The 15,363-nt window shown below is 42.1% G+C and overlaps 1 protein-coding gene across 12 annotated transcripts in view; it reads left to right on the forward strand.

The window, feature by feature from the left end:
• Nucleotides 1-15,363, forward strand: part of LOC128709866 (glutamate-gated chloride channel) — a 47,601-nt gene that overhangs the window by 20,293 nt on the left and 11,945 nt on the right. For 3 of the 12 annotated variants that reach the window (XM_053804892.1, XM_053804895.1, XM_053804897.1), the window contains exon 3: nt 3,573-3,643. The exons of the other annotated variants lie outside the window; for them this stretch is intronic. In XM_053804892.1, the coding sequence (XP_053660867.1) occupies nt 3,573-3,643 (71 nt within the window). The remainder of the gene's footprint in view (nt 1-3,572; nt 3,644-15,363) is intronic. 12 annotated transcript variants of the gene reach the window in all.

A 15,363-nucleotide genomic window follows, 5' to 3' on the forward strand; every position in this document is an offset into this window, starting at 1 on the left:
GTGACGCACCAATCAATGCAACATTCAGTGAACTAATCGTTGGCTTTCTTGCAGGATTCGATATAGTTTGCCCGACATTTCGCGTGCGGTTCACATATTTTTCTTATGCTTGCACCATGCAAAAAAGGCACGATTTGCTGATTCTATCACCATTCCTGACCATCCCATCCTTTAATAATCCCTTATTGTAGCATAAATCCAATCCAAGGTTTACGGCTGATATTAGATTTTTAAATCTACAATAAGCTTACATTATACTGCTTTTGTTTATAAAACCGTCACCACTTTTAAAATTGTTACTTCAAGGTTGCACCGTCAAGTTACCAGGCGTAGTTTCCCACCTCTCTTGAAATATTTTCCTGTAAAATCGCCTCCTTCAACAATCTCATTTCATGTATATTGGCCTTTACAGATTTTTTTCACTACCTTATTTATATCTAGTAACCTGACTTTTATTCACCATGTTTTAAATTGATCATTACTCAAAAAAGTGTGAATTTGTTGTTTGTTTGGCATTTGATATTTATATTTCATATATCGTCCCGTCCCGTTCTCATTCCATACTGGTGTGTTTAATTTTCGGTGTTCTCTCGAAAACATTCAAAAAATACATATAGCAATTAAAAGAGGGTTCAGAACTCCAGTTTTTCCTTACCAACTTGATGTTAAGTTTATCCGAATGTTTCGTTTCCCAACATTATTTCCTTTCAAACTAATTGCCTCGATTGTGAATGTGTTTTTTTGTCGTAAATGGTATTTGCTTCTTATCAATGATCTTTCTAAGCGTATAAGCGTGCGTAACTATATTTGGTATTTCCTGTTTTTTTTCCTTTACACTTGCTAACCATGCAATACAATACCTGGTAGAATGTTTTCGAACGAAAATAAATTATAAACACCCCAAAATCATGTATCACCTAAAGCAACAAACTATTATCGGCTAACCGAACACAGCAGACGAAATAGACGAAGGGTAGGGTAATGTACACCGACCTTCTTACACAGTTCCTTTAATCGGTGTAGATACGAAACCATCTGTCACCCTGTCGTTGTCAATAAATGTTAGTGTAACAGTAGCCATAAGCGTCCGATCTGTCTCCTAGTGCCTTTCTCACACGTCACAAGTGCAACTGTCACTGGATGTATCCATCTCAATGTGATGTCCTTTTGATCCTCGGGGGTAAACGACACACGTGGCATGTAAAGTTTTGGGTTCCGTTTTCCGCACAGTTCAACCTAGTTGCGATCTGTGCGTGCTGTTCATTGTATCTAATCTGCCTCTCTCTCTTTTTCAGTGTTACTGTTATAGCACGTAGGTGTCTCTTTGTTGTGTGGTATTCTAGGTAGTAGAGTAAGTGTAGATTATTTTGCTAGTGTTGTTAACCATCTCCGATAACACGGTTGAAGTACCGTGTTTACCTACCATAACTTTATGTATATATCCGTATGGAACCGTGAACTCGATCGGCTGAAAAGAATCTTCCGCCGAGTATCTTCCACGGCGCCAGCAAGACTTCTACCGCACAGCACACGACTACTGGAGCCCGTACGCTCTAACTAAATCGTTTACACCAGAGTAGTTCGATTAGTGTAAAAAAACACGCATCAAACCGCCTACAAAAATGTTGCATAATCAGCTTCTAAATTGCTTTATATTATGGAAAAATATCATTTACAAGCAATGGTAACTGTTAGGTGCCATTCGACTGTCTCAACCAAACCATACAATAGTTCACTGAATGTCACTGTAGGTTTATGCATATAGTTGATTATACTTGCTTCGATATTTCGTTTTTTTTTATTACTTATTGTTTTATGCCGATACTTTAACATTATTGTTTTTCGCTTTCTCGTTTGCCAGCTCTCTTGAGCATCCAAATGTTTAGATATACTGATTTTTCTTCTTCTCTGTCTATGTTTAATTCTTTTTCTTTTATTTTACTCTTCTTATGCATTGTTTGTATCTTCTTTAGCTCACCCTCTCGTATTCTCTTACTCTTCTAACTACGTGCGTTGTAGTTATATTGCAAAATCTCTTTCAGTCAAGCGCTTTCTCTCTCTCTCTCTCTCTCTCTCTCTTTGTCTCTCTCTTTCTCTTTCGCTGTAAAAAGAATTGACAATAGTTGGTCCTATTTTTATAGCCAACGAGATTGGTTCTGAAATAAAATTGTGTATCTTTACCTTAAAATATATGAAAACTACTATCTTCAGCTGTTTGTTCTTGTTAGTCTGCGTATAACAATTACAATTCTTCTAGCGGAATTTACTAAACAACGTAAACCATTATTGTTCTTGTATATGAATAAATGCAATGTTCTCTCTTCACATAGTTTCACCTTGGCAAAGGTTGCCCATTCGGCGATTAAAGAGTGCAGTTCGTAACCAACCGTTGTGGGTTGTATACGATGGAACACGGTCACACGTGAAGCTAAACATCAATCGCAACATTTTGATAAACAAATATAACTAAACCATCAGTTGGAATAGGAATTTCTCGCATAACTGCTACCGTTAGTTACTGTAGAGCGTGCCAAGCAACATTGTTATGGGCGTAGTGTTGTTGTTTTTCTTTTGTTAAGCCTATTCATCATATGCAACTCATGCGTAAAATACCGTTTCATACGTTACCATTCATTCATTACCAACCGTAGTGCAATTAGATGCGTGCCAGCAATGTTAAACCCAAACAGCAAACTGCATCAGATGTTATACGAACCACAGCGAACGCCATTGTCTGCATCCGTTTGCGCGGGAAACGTTTCGCCATCGGTTTAGAATGTACGGTGCTGCACCGCTAGTGTAATGCGGAGTATACGTTTTGGTGCAATTTGATAACTCCACTCTCTAACTCTGACCGTATCGCTAGTACTTTCGATGCATTCATTGCATTCATTTGCCAGTTCGTTTTGGGTTGCCGTTTTACTTTCGATTGATCGTTTTCAGTTGTTTTATCGACTACATATTACGTTGTGTTCTGTACATGTATTTTATCATTCGGTTCGTATATCAATAATAATTATTCTCAGATTTCCTTCGTTCGATTCTTAGTTCGTAAGTGTACTCTCAAAAGCTAAACCAGTACAGTGCCACCACCTGTCACCAACTACCGTACAATCGATATGCAGTGCTAATTAATTTTCTCTCTTTTTTTTACCACTCGTACCCGTTCGCATACTGCTTTTACATTCGATATAAACCAAAATAAAAAAAAAAAAACCACACCTACCGTTCTCCCCTGCTGTACCGATCCGGGTTTTGCGAAAACACACAAAAAACTGGCCACCAACAATTATCCTGAAAACAAACAAAACGAACCAAAAACCGGTCGCTAAACGCGTTGAACTGAACACCCGCCAACACCATATACAATCGTAAACAAAAACCGCACCAAAACAATCAATTTGTCGACCCGCTGTGTTGAACGTGCCCGGCGCTCCCTCCATCGCAAACAAAAAAAAACATTTGCCAATGAAATGGAACACCAAACAAAAAATATGAAACTCAACTTGCCAAAACCAAAAATCCAACCCCAACCGAAATCAAATTAAACAAAAAAAAAACACTCCCGGTAGACGATAAGGCCACACAGGTGTACGTCAACATGTTCCTAAGATCGATCTCAAAAATCGACGATTACAAAATGGTGAGTTAGTGTGCATTTGTAACAGTCCAAGACCAACATAAAAATAAAATAAAACAACCAGTTACCGTTAATTAAGCTGTTCAGTCAAATCACACCAGTTTGTACAGTTGTTTCTTCGTTTTCCTGTGCGTCCTACTGTGTCCGTCATTGTTGCGGAAAACTAGTGCTAAACATTAATATAACTCGTTGTTTGTGTTGTGTCTCAGAGCACCGGTGTTTATACGTCTACCGTTAAGCGAAACAAAAGCGCTACAGCCTCACACTTGTACAAAAATTACACAGCAAAACGGCCGGTTCAACCCGGGACTGTCCACCCTTACATTGCCAATTGTCTTTCGGCTTCTCTCTGTCTCTATCTCTGTTTTGTTTCCCCATGTTTCTGTTTACCTACCTTTTTTTTGTTTGTTGATTCAGTGTCTATCTCTCGTGCTGTTCATGTACGTTACGTTGTTAAGGAAAACAGTATAAACGCTATCACTTTCAAACAACTATAAACCAGTAAACTATTCCAATTAGAGTTCCACTCACGGAGGTTTCATTAAATTGCCAAGGCTAGGTTCAGCATAAAAAATTAACTGTATTACAGCTCAAAATATTCACATTCCCTTCATCTACACATACTCTCTACAACACATGATCTTTCTGAGCTATAGTTTGCCATCGTTAGTTGCCCCTCCTGAAAACCCTGTACATTTCCATTTCCTGCTCCCCATTTCATACGAACTCTCTACATAAGACCAGTAACCGCCTCCGTCTAGTGTCATACTATACTGCTATATACAAGACATTTATACGCATACCAAAACCCACACACATTGACCTATGAAATCGATGCAATCAGTCTCAAAATTTCAAAATCACTAACCTGTTTCACATACAAAAAGAAAGATACATTCATCGTTCTTACGTTCGTTATTCGTTACATATTGTTTAAGTTCGAGTTTTTACTTTTTTATTTCTTTCGTTTTCTGTGTTTTGTTTTGTTTTGTCGTGTTGGTTTCTGATAATCTAACAAATTGTAGCTGTTGTGCCGACACACTGTGTGTACGATTGTCTAACCTAACATCTTCGATACATTAATCTTTCACGTTTACTTTTAATACGGCCCCTGCGTACTCTGTGGATCCGAAGAGTATCCTTCAACTGTTTAGTGTAAACGATCGCAGTGCAGCTGTCAAAGTCGATTTGACAGCTGGAAGCTCTCCGCCGCTCTCCCATGTATTACTATCTGAATCGTGTGTGCGTGTGTGTTTGGATGTGTGTGCGTGCGCGCGCGTTTATTTATGCGTCTGGTTTGTGTGCGTGATTAATGTACGGTTTGCATATTGTATCGATGTCTACTGATTACACACGTGTGTTTGATGTCTATTTAACACAAACCAGTGCACCTTGTGTTTTTAACTCTCTTTTTAACTCCACCAAAAGGATGTTGGCGTCCGTATTATATTGTTACAAGCTAGGATCGTGATCGAAAAAGTAAAAGCTTCGGCCGGTGCTTAGTACACGATGTTTCTACAGTTGAAAACTTGCCCTTCACACTACGCACACTTCAAAAGGCATACTTTTCACAGTACTGACCAACTTTCTCTCTCACTCTCTCGTTCAATACGCTCAACAATGACTATCATCATGTTGTGAATAACAACGCCTTTCGCGTACAGAAAACACACACGGAAACACAGCTGTACAGATGCATGACCGTTCCCTTTCACAGTATGAAGTGAGTGGACCAGCCCCTTCCATTCGACGTTGTCATTCGTTTACTTCGTTTTGTTCTCTTATTTTCAAGTGTTTCGGCTACGCTCCGCATTTCCGACCGTATAACCGACCGAACCCATGTATTTCCATGCGTACGTGCTCGAATGTGTGTGTGTGAATTTGGTGTGTATTTGTATGTGTGTACCAGGGTACAATTCTTACTTCGACTTCCGGTGCAGCATCCTGCCGTACGGAGAAACAACAGCATTGTTATAACATGCAAAAGGCGCCAACCGGATTCGAAGCACACACACGCTCACACACTTCTTTTCACCCTATTTCCGTCAGTTTAAGCAAGTCACCGAGTGTGAACTGTTCACAAATATAGAAAAAAACTGGACACAAATATAGAAAAAAAACACACACACATATATACATTATAACACACCAAACAACTGTCTTTGTGTCTAAGCAACTGCTTCCAACAGTACGGAAAACTTGTCTAGTTCTATGCAAAGTGTGTTTGTCAGTTCTATGCAAAAAAAGTCGCATACCGATTGCAATGTATTGCTCCGTTTTGTAAATATCATTTCACATTGTTTTGTGTCTCTCGCGGCACTGGTAAGATATACTTTCTCATAGTTTGGTTCACTTTTTCGGCTACGCAGTTCAACTTTCAATTTGTTACTAATTTTGTGTTCAATTTACTATTTCTCAATGTTCTGCTAATTTCATTTCTAAACTTTCTGTTCAATGGCTTACTTTTGAAGTAGCTTTTCTTTAATTTTCAAATTTGTTTTGTTCTTTTCTACTATTACAACCGTAGTAATTCATTCACCACACAAAATTCATCCATTCATCGGTTCATCCTTATCAGTGTATAATCATTTGTTGCTCGGTTCATGTTCTAGGCTACAAATCATTCGAAAACCAATGCGCAATCCACAACAAACCTTCGCCTTTGTAATAAAGATACAGCTACCCCCAACCGATTATCTTCCAATCTCGCCGGCTAACAAATCGAGTCAATTATCTTTTTCATTTTATGCTATACGTTATGATTCTATACGAATCAAATCTTCATTGTCGCCAGAATATGGTGTGAGATAATAATGTAATGCCATTTAAGATAACGTTTACGGTGGATGTACATGCTTTACTTATCTAACTGTAGCATTTTTCATACTTACTTTTCTCAATCATGTTACAACATGTCTATTGTTCGGTAATTGTAACTAAATAATTGCGTTTTACAGCTGTGTTTAATAGTCATTGTATTGTGTTATCAATATTATTATGTTATGTTGTTCTTCTATTCTACCATACTGCTCCCGTTCTGATTATAAAATATTCTAATTGCTCAAATACTTCATCGTACTCGTTGGCCGTCGGTTAAATCAAACTAATTAAATTAATATAAAAAAATTAAAATCGGTAAAATAAATAAAAACTGAAGCTCTTACAAACAAGCATTCAACAATGAACGACTCTCGAGGGTTTTGTGTTTAATGATCATGTTAAACTTATCACAAGCAACAACAAAAACCAACTTCTCGGAATCACTGGGAAAAGTGATAATAATTTGCCAATTTAGCAGAACTCGTTACGTAACACGTTCTACCATTTTTGTCGCTCTCTCGCCTACTTCGCGCCTACCACACCGTGAGTTCCTCTTGCGCATTAATCCAATCAAGCTGGAAGGAGAGACATTTTGAATGCAAAATTTTTCACTAGAATTAATTATCGTCTACCTATGGTGGATTGAAAAAGGTACCACGAAATAGCAAGGTGCTCTATTGCTGCTTTGCTTGCTGTGAAGAACGGAGCCGCACCCGACGATAGCAAAGCAAGGAAAACAGCAGCAGCAAACGAAAAAATGCTAATCAAATCCAAGGTCCTGATTTGATGAGCACATTTACATTTTCGCTCGCTTCGTTCACGGGTAAAAGAAGCCCCCATATACTTTGCCTGTTTCGCAAAAGCCGAAACCCCCGGTGGCAAAATAATTCAAAAACATCCTCATCATCTTCATCACCATTTCCGCATCCGCTTGCGGAACAACATTTGGCGAGCAGTGAGCAAACGGATCACAACCGTCGTCGCCATCCTGGTACCGTTACCATCGCCGGCCTGTTGGCGTGAGCCGTGAAGGGATTACTAGTGCAGGGTACCGAACAGACCGTGCATGTGGCGTCCCGACCACTTGACACGATTGTCGAGCACTGTTTGCTGCTTCCGCCTACGAATGACATCATTAGCGTGCCCTTCCCTGGCGCAAACCATTGCAAAATTCAGCCAGGCATCCCCCGGGAGCTGACCTTCGATATAAGCAAAGGGGCTGACCTTATACCGGTTCGTATGTAGTGGCGACAAACAAACAAACAGGAATAAAAAAAAAGAAGCGGACTAGCACAGACAATGCTGGAATGCGGATGAAACCCTTCAGCGTTAGCAACAACAACAAAAAACGGGATGGAAGATTTACATCTCATTAAGCGAAACCTGCGATGCTGGACCCGCTGCGTTTGCTGGAAGTCTCCGGGAAGCGCGTTATCAAAACCAGAACCCGGTGCGTGATTGCTTTCGTAGCAAATTTTACAAATCACCATGCGTCTCCATCGTTTGTCGCGTATGGGGGAACCAAAACTTCGGACCGGGTTTGAAGCACAACCATTTGCTGGTTCTTATGGACCATTCGTTGGATTGATTTAAAGTGAATTCTTTTGTAAGTGAGATCGCACGCGTAAGATTCGCCTAACGAGTACATGGAAATGTGGCACCAATGCCATAAACTACCAGGCGTCTCCATTGTGGCGTCTCCATTGCGGCGTCTCCACGCAATGCTACGTGGCTCGCCAATGCAGATCCGAAAACATGGAACAATGGAACCATGATGGTGATTTTATCCTCTAAATAATTATTCTGTCACTGTGCTAAGATCGTAAAATGCAGCATGGAATGAACGTTGCGACGTGCGTTTCGGCAAACATTTGGGGTCACATGTACCAAGGGCCACGGAAGCAACGTCCAATGTATTTGAAACCATTTTTATGGAAATAAAAATACAAACTCACACACACACACATATATATACACCGATCTGTACAGCAAATTAAGCGCACAAAAATGGGTGCGCCTGTACCAGGGGCCATGCGCTGGTAGAATTATCTCAACGAGGCACACGAACGAAACGGCCGACCTGCCGGGTTCGAACCGGCTTAAACTCTAGACCGTAAAATTAATAAGCTATTAAATTTGCACCGACCAAGCGGCCTTCGGCCGGCTTCAGTCCAAGCAGCAGCACACTCGAAAGACAATTTCGGCTTTTTCGAGTTCTACTTGCTACAACAACACAATAAGAAAAAAAAAAGAAATAGAACAAAATAAAAAAGAGCCTCACGGAACGACACAACCACCACAGTTCGTTTCGCATTTATTGGCCCCCCGAAACTTCCCGTAGTAAAGTGCATTTTATGGTTATCGGTCCGCCATAAGTCAGCCTACCCCTTAGCGGTGTGTGTGTGTGTGTGTGTGTGTGTCCCTGGGAGCAAAATCTTACCGACCTGTCCGGGGGGAGAATGTGCATTGGCCACAAATTTTTGAAAGTACGCTCCCACAAACGTCCACCAACTGAGGATAGCGCTTCAGGGCCGCTATGCGAGCAGAGCGTATGATCGCTTCAGGAAAACTTTTCCAATTAACTTTAAAACCCATCCCGAAATGTTCGCTCGCTCGCTCCGTGTCGCCGTTCGGATTGGCCCCAACCCCTACCCGATTCCGACCGGGACGGTACCGTCCCAGCATCTTTTGCCCACTCGACTCGTAATGTGCTTTGACCACTCGACCACATTCAAAATGCAGACGATCGAACACCCGTCTTCCATGTTTGCGCCTGGCTGTTCCGCTTTTCTTCTCCCTTGGTGGAACTCGGTATGTGAGCACCGTTGGTGCCGCTGCTACTACCATGGTTAGCATTTCTAAAGCTCAAACTACCTTCCCTTTTTGCATGACGGAGGGCAGACAGGGGTTTTTCCCGTTTATTTTATTGACGTTACTTTACGATTGCAATCCATTTCCCCGACGGTGGTTCAATTTCCCGAAATTGCACGAGTTAAATATTGCAACGAATTGTGGTAGCAGTGCCGAGATAAAGCTCATCGAATCGGTTGTCAATCTGGGCGCACGGGTGGGGTGAAGCGCAGAAGCGCAACGAACCAACTTCCTTCCCAACTTACAGCCGAGAGCTTACAGCTTGCTGGCGGCGGCTGGTGAGTTATGTTTATGCGATGTAGCCACACGGGCCGGATCTTCTATCTCACTGCTTTTTTTTTTTTTTTTGAATGCGCAGTACGGTTACGGTTATTGAAGTTCCATACCCGCAAACCGCACCAACGCGCGGTGCAACGATAACAAGCTTGATTTCTGTAAACATTAAGATGGTGGTTTGTTTGCTTTCCTTTGCCTGCTAGTTCGGTGCATAAATTACCATTCATTTGCAGCAGTACAAACCATTCCCCGGGTTCCGAATGCAAAACGCAGTTAATCCTTCGCCGCATCATTGCTGGCGCGCCGTATCAGTGGTACGGTAGAAAACAGAGCAAGAGTGAGGAATAAAATATGGTAACTTGCGTACCTCATCCCACTGCCCTATCAACATGGTACACGAATGCGAACCGCATTGTTCAAGTTGTTGAATAATGCAATAATTCGTGCGGCGCTCGGTACATACTCGATGGCCACGTCTTGCATTCGCGATGCTCCATAAAAAATGAATGCAAATAAATCCAACCCCCACCCTCCACCCACCCACCACTTCCAAAAAGACACCAGCCCTGGGGTTGGAAAACCGTGGCTGACCACCGGGCCGCCATTGGGATGGCCACAAATGGTGAGAATAAATTATGACGCCACAGTGCATCATCGTGTCCGTATCTTCATCTTCATCATCATCATCATCATCATCATCTGACGCGCAATGCCTCCCCGGGCGCGGAAAGAAGCGGGATCTTTCGGTGTTTCTTTGTTTTATTATAACCAAGTGAAAGGAGGTGTATATTTCTTCGCATGGTCTGCACTGCATTCATACAAAGCCACTCTGCCTCAAACGGGACGGTTCTTCAGGCGGGACTAGAAATGGTGATGTGGACGGGGGATTTTTTTTATAGTACGTGGCATTGGCTTAAAATATAAGCTAATGCAATCTTTCAAACTAAATTGCATTCCCAACGGGCAGAAGATGCGGTTGAGAATGGTTTTAACTAATAGGGACAAGAGACCCGTCGGTGCCGTGGAAGATGTTATGAAGAAAATGATGTAATTTAAGCCAAACTACACGAGTTCAAATAAGACTGTGCTCTGCAAGACTACTTAAGTATATCTGTGTAACCATCACCTTAAAGGATAGTTGACAATTATTGACAATAATAATTATGTTTTGTCAAACAACTTACAAATAGTCTCGGACAATCTAATATGAGCTGTTTTTTCAGAAAATTTTGGTAATTAGCAAAATTGCATTGAAAACGATTCAATTACTTTGCTTAACTTTTTTTTGTGAAATTTTCTGTTTTAAAAAGACACTCTGGTAGCTTCAAATAAAATGAATTTCAAGATTCGTGTATTTGAGCTGTCTACATTAACAGTGTAAATCAGGGACTACCTATGCTTTGAAGTCTTAGTAGAGATCTCTTGACCCAATGGACAACGAGCAGTGTGTTGCGCAAAAACATACTAACTTTCGTAAGCATAAATCTAAAGAGACCAACAGTAACTTTGTGTTCAAGTAAGCAGTCATGATAACTAAATAGGAATAAATTGTTTACCAAATGCATAATCATCCATTACAATATGTTTTGACATCTTTTGACTAGATGCGCTGCTGTATTCGGGTTCTTAATTAACGCTTATTGTGTCATCTTATTCATTTATTCACATCATCAACGTTGCATCGCTATGCTTTCATCGCTTTTACCCATCTGTCTGTGTAACCGTGCCTCTTGATTGATCGTGCCCCAAAGTGTCGTTCTCTTTCATACACCTCCACACACCTACCCATTCTCCCACACACACATACAAAGTCATACACACCACTACAGCACACATACGGTATGTAAATTATTCTGCACTCTTGCTAAACCATTTTATCAACCAGAACCGTTCTGGGCGGAAATTCGTTCCACCCAGTCAGACCGAGCAGTTCGTTGCAAAAACCCCATCACGGTGCACCCAGCTCATGATCAGCTTTTGCATAATTGATTAATGTTTGATCAAACTTCGGTCGGAAAGCGTAAGATAAATAAATGATGATGCTTCTGCCACTGTGTAGGAGCTCCTTACCAACGATGAATTTACTTCCTCGAAAAGAAAAACAACCTCCCAATTCCATCGTTGCACCATTGGTTGGGTGGTCAATAAAAACGCAACACACGTGATGCGTCACAAAACAAACGGGGGCCACACATCCACACACTCCGGTGACATTTGCAGTGGCAGCCACCTGGAAGCAAGATGCCCGCACAAAGTTACAGAAAACAAATAACACAAAATCGAAAAAAAAGAGAGAGAAAATTTACATCCCAAGCAGCTGCCGTTGGTAGCTGGATGGCGGGCACGAATTGATTTGCCGTTACAGCGTTATACTTTGCGTTACGACGACGACCGTCCCGCCCAAAACCCAGCGCGCTTCAAGCGCTCTTTTCAGCGCAATATAATTCAATCAAATATTAGGTTTTTCGTCAATTTTTATATGCTTTCCTGTTCGGTTTTACAGATGGTTTGTTTTCTTTTTGTTTTCTCTTTCCATCCCTAAGTGTATCATTTCGATCGTTCATTTCGCTCATACTGTGAATGGTGAATGTGAATCAAGTATCAACGCATCCCCTCCATTTTTCCAGCGGACGCGCAATGCACGCGCCCCCGCTCTAGCGTGTGTATCTAGGTGTGTCTGTGTGTGTATTGTAAGTGTGTATGCGCGTGTGTGTGTGTCTGTTTTGTATGTATGTAAAGACAACTGCTGGCAAAATGGCTTGCCGGCGACAGGGACATCGCTTTGACATTGGGACCATAGACTACAGGGGATGGCACCTGGTCCAGACATTACACGAACAAACTTGACGAGACTGGAGGGAGGTATAGCTGTGCCAAGGTGGGATGCGGAAGGTGGAGTAAGAGTGACGGATGCATTAAGAGTCCGAGAGTCAGGTACGACACTTCAATGCCAGATTACTACGCTTCGCGTCGCAACTGTCAAAGTGACAGCATCTCTCAAGCTACTTTCCGTGCTGGCTGAGCAAGTACTAGCAGCCCGGTTGTCCCATATCTGAAGAGCGGTGGAGTTGAGAAACTCGAGGGAATTCTCATAATTGCCTCCGACCATCACTCCGTCTCCACCTTCCACCACCTTATAACACCAAGTGTAATGTTCAAATCCTGTCTGTGGACAGGATAGCTACACAATATGACAAAAGAGGTTAAAAAAATTATCTCAATTTATGGTTCATAAAAACAAAATAATGACAGACAAACACTTTTTTAAACTTTCCTGTTCGAATGTCAACTGTTTACATGCTTCAATATTAGACACATTTAATATCGCATACAAAAACAGACGTGATAGAATACTGAGTGCTTTAACCAACACTATCGACGGTAACGACGGAATGTCTATTACCACTTCTACACACATACTAAGCTACCCAACTGTCATCTAGAAGCAAACCCTGAAACAAAATGAGGTTATGTTTCCCGGAGCAAGACCCGGCCTCCCGAAAAGGCACACCAGTAAACTTGACAATGTTACCCCACCACCACCAAATCTACGGCAACGTCACATATACAAAAAAATACAAAAAACCAGGACCCGCCATTTCCTCCCGACGATCGCGCGACACAAGAAGGCCTTTGGTGGTCGGGTTCTCCGCTGTCAATAAATACTTAAAGCAAACTGAAAAAAAACCATTCGTGTGTTGTAGTGGTCGGTCTTTTTTCTTTCCTTCAGTTTTCTGTTTCATTTCCTGTTTTCACGAGTGTGTGTATATGTTGATATACTTTGTTTTTATTCTAGGCGTCTTTCTTCCCATAGCGGACTTGCACCCCATACCCGACAAGCGCCCCACCCCTCAAACATAGCGGGGGGAGGGTGGGCAATGGTTCGGGGTTTTGGGAGTCTCCGCACCTTATACAAAACCGGATCGTACGGGGATCCGGGGCACTTCAACCCTCTGCGCAATAATAGCCTTACCAAATATGAAAAGAGAAGCAGGAGAAAAAAAAATACATCAAGAAAAACAAATACAAATGTACGCGACGTCCGCGTAATGCATGCCCGCGGACGTTCTCGCGGACTCCTTCTCGAGGAGGTTTTCTCTCCATGCATAGGTTACGGAATGCACGTATGTTTTAGCTGCATGCGCATCGTTCTCGTAAGCACACACACACACACTCACACACACGCACGCACACAAACTCTTTCTTTCACCGTAGCGCAATGTGCATTCGTTCATAGCTGCCTTCGATGTGCACGTGTGCATGGCATGAAGCATGTAGCTCGCGCGCGCATGTTATTTCCGCACGTGAAGCATGAAGCACGAGAAAGTAGATAACGATGAATGCCTGCTGCACGATGATGATGATAATGCATGATGATTGTTGCATGTTGTACTGCATGCGTGTATCACCGTTCCCATCCGTCTTTCCTCATCCCCTCATGCACGCACGCCCGCACACACACACACACTAGCAGTAGATTTCCTTGCATGCAGGTGCATGTGCATCGTGGTTGTGCATGCCCAGTAACAAAATCGTGTCTCAGCCGGTTTGTGTCGCATGAAATGTATGTTGCATCTCGCATGATAGCATTAAGCATTAGATTTGCCGTTGGTCCCTTTTCACTCCTTTTCACTTTTGTTCTACTCTTTTGTTACGTGGTGCTTTCAAAACGCTGCTATTGCAACAAAAAAGCAACAATAAAAATGCACGATAAAAATGTACGTCCCCACTACACTACCGAAATCTTCGCCTTTGTTTGCATGGTTCGATAAATCGCATCTTCATGGCATGGCATGGCAGTACCTCTCCCCTGTCTTGGTTTTGTTTGTTAGTGCTCCCTTCTACTCGGCTACCGTTCCATCTAGCGGTCAATTCATTCGGGTGCATGCTGCTGCTGCGGCTGCTGCATGTATTGTGCATGTGCGCTTCTGCACGACACCTAGCATGTTGGTAGTTGCATGCTGCATGACAAGGATTGCATGTTGTCTTTTTTTTTTTCGTTCCACCCACCTGCCGATCCAAATTACCCTGCCTAGCTCTGTACCTACCTAGTCGACCCGTTATCAGTAATGGTTTCCTTTTAGCATGGGCGCACTCTTCCATCCTTTCTCCCGTATTGTCGAAAAACACTGGCCAATTGGAATGTTTGAAGTAAAAAAAAAGGAAAAAAAACACACACAAGAAATAAGTTTAAAATTTTAAATCTTTCTCTACTCAACCCCCCACTTCCCTCATCCCCTCCTCATCTCTCCCAGAAGAATATATATATATATATATATACTACCTCGACAAAACCACACAGAGAGCGAACTGAAATGCACACAGCAAGACGATGGCATTTTCCGAAGCTGCCACCGACACCCGGCACCGGAAATGAAACTACTCCCTTTTCCACCTCTCCCCCTCCCCTCGCCCCCAACCGACCTCACCACATTTCTTACTCTCTTGCTCTTCCTCTTGGTCTTTTCCATTTTTCCTACCTGCATGAATAGTTAATTTTTTGTTTGTCTGTTTAATGGAAACTTCAACACTTTGGTAAAGAAGGGCCCAAATGGGGGTGGTACTTCTGGGAGGCATTAAATGGCCTTGGGGGGAGGTGTGGTAGGCAAACTAAAAACATTACCTATTTATTTGATTTTTTTACTCTCCCGTATGAATTCCTCCCCTTCTTCAGCGGGAAAATTTTTGTAAGATACAAAAAAAAGCCCGACCTACCCTTCGTTTAATGCCACCCATAGTACACGACACCTGCGTGT

The sequence above is a fragment of the Anopheles marshallii genome, chromosome 2 (assembly GCF_943734725.1).
Source record: "Anopheles marshallii chromosome 2, idAnoMarsDA_429_01, whole genome shotgun sequence".
NCBI lineage: Eukaryota > Metazoa > Arthropoda > Insecta > Diptera > Culicidae > Anopheles > Anopheles marshallii.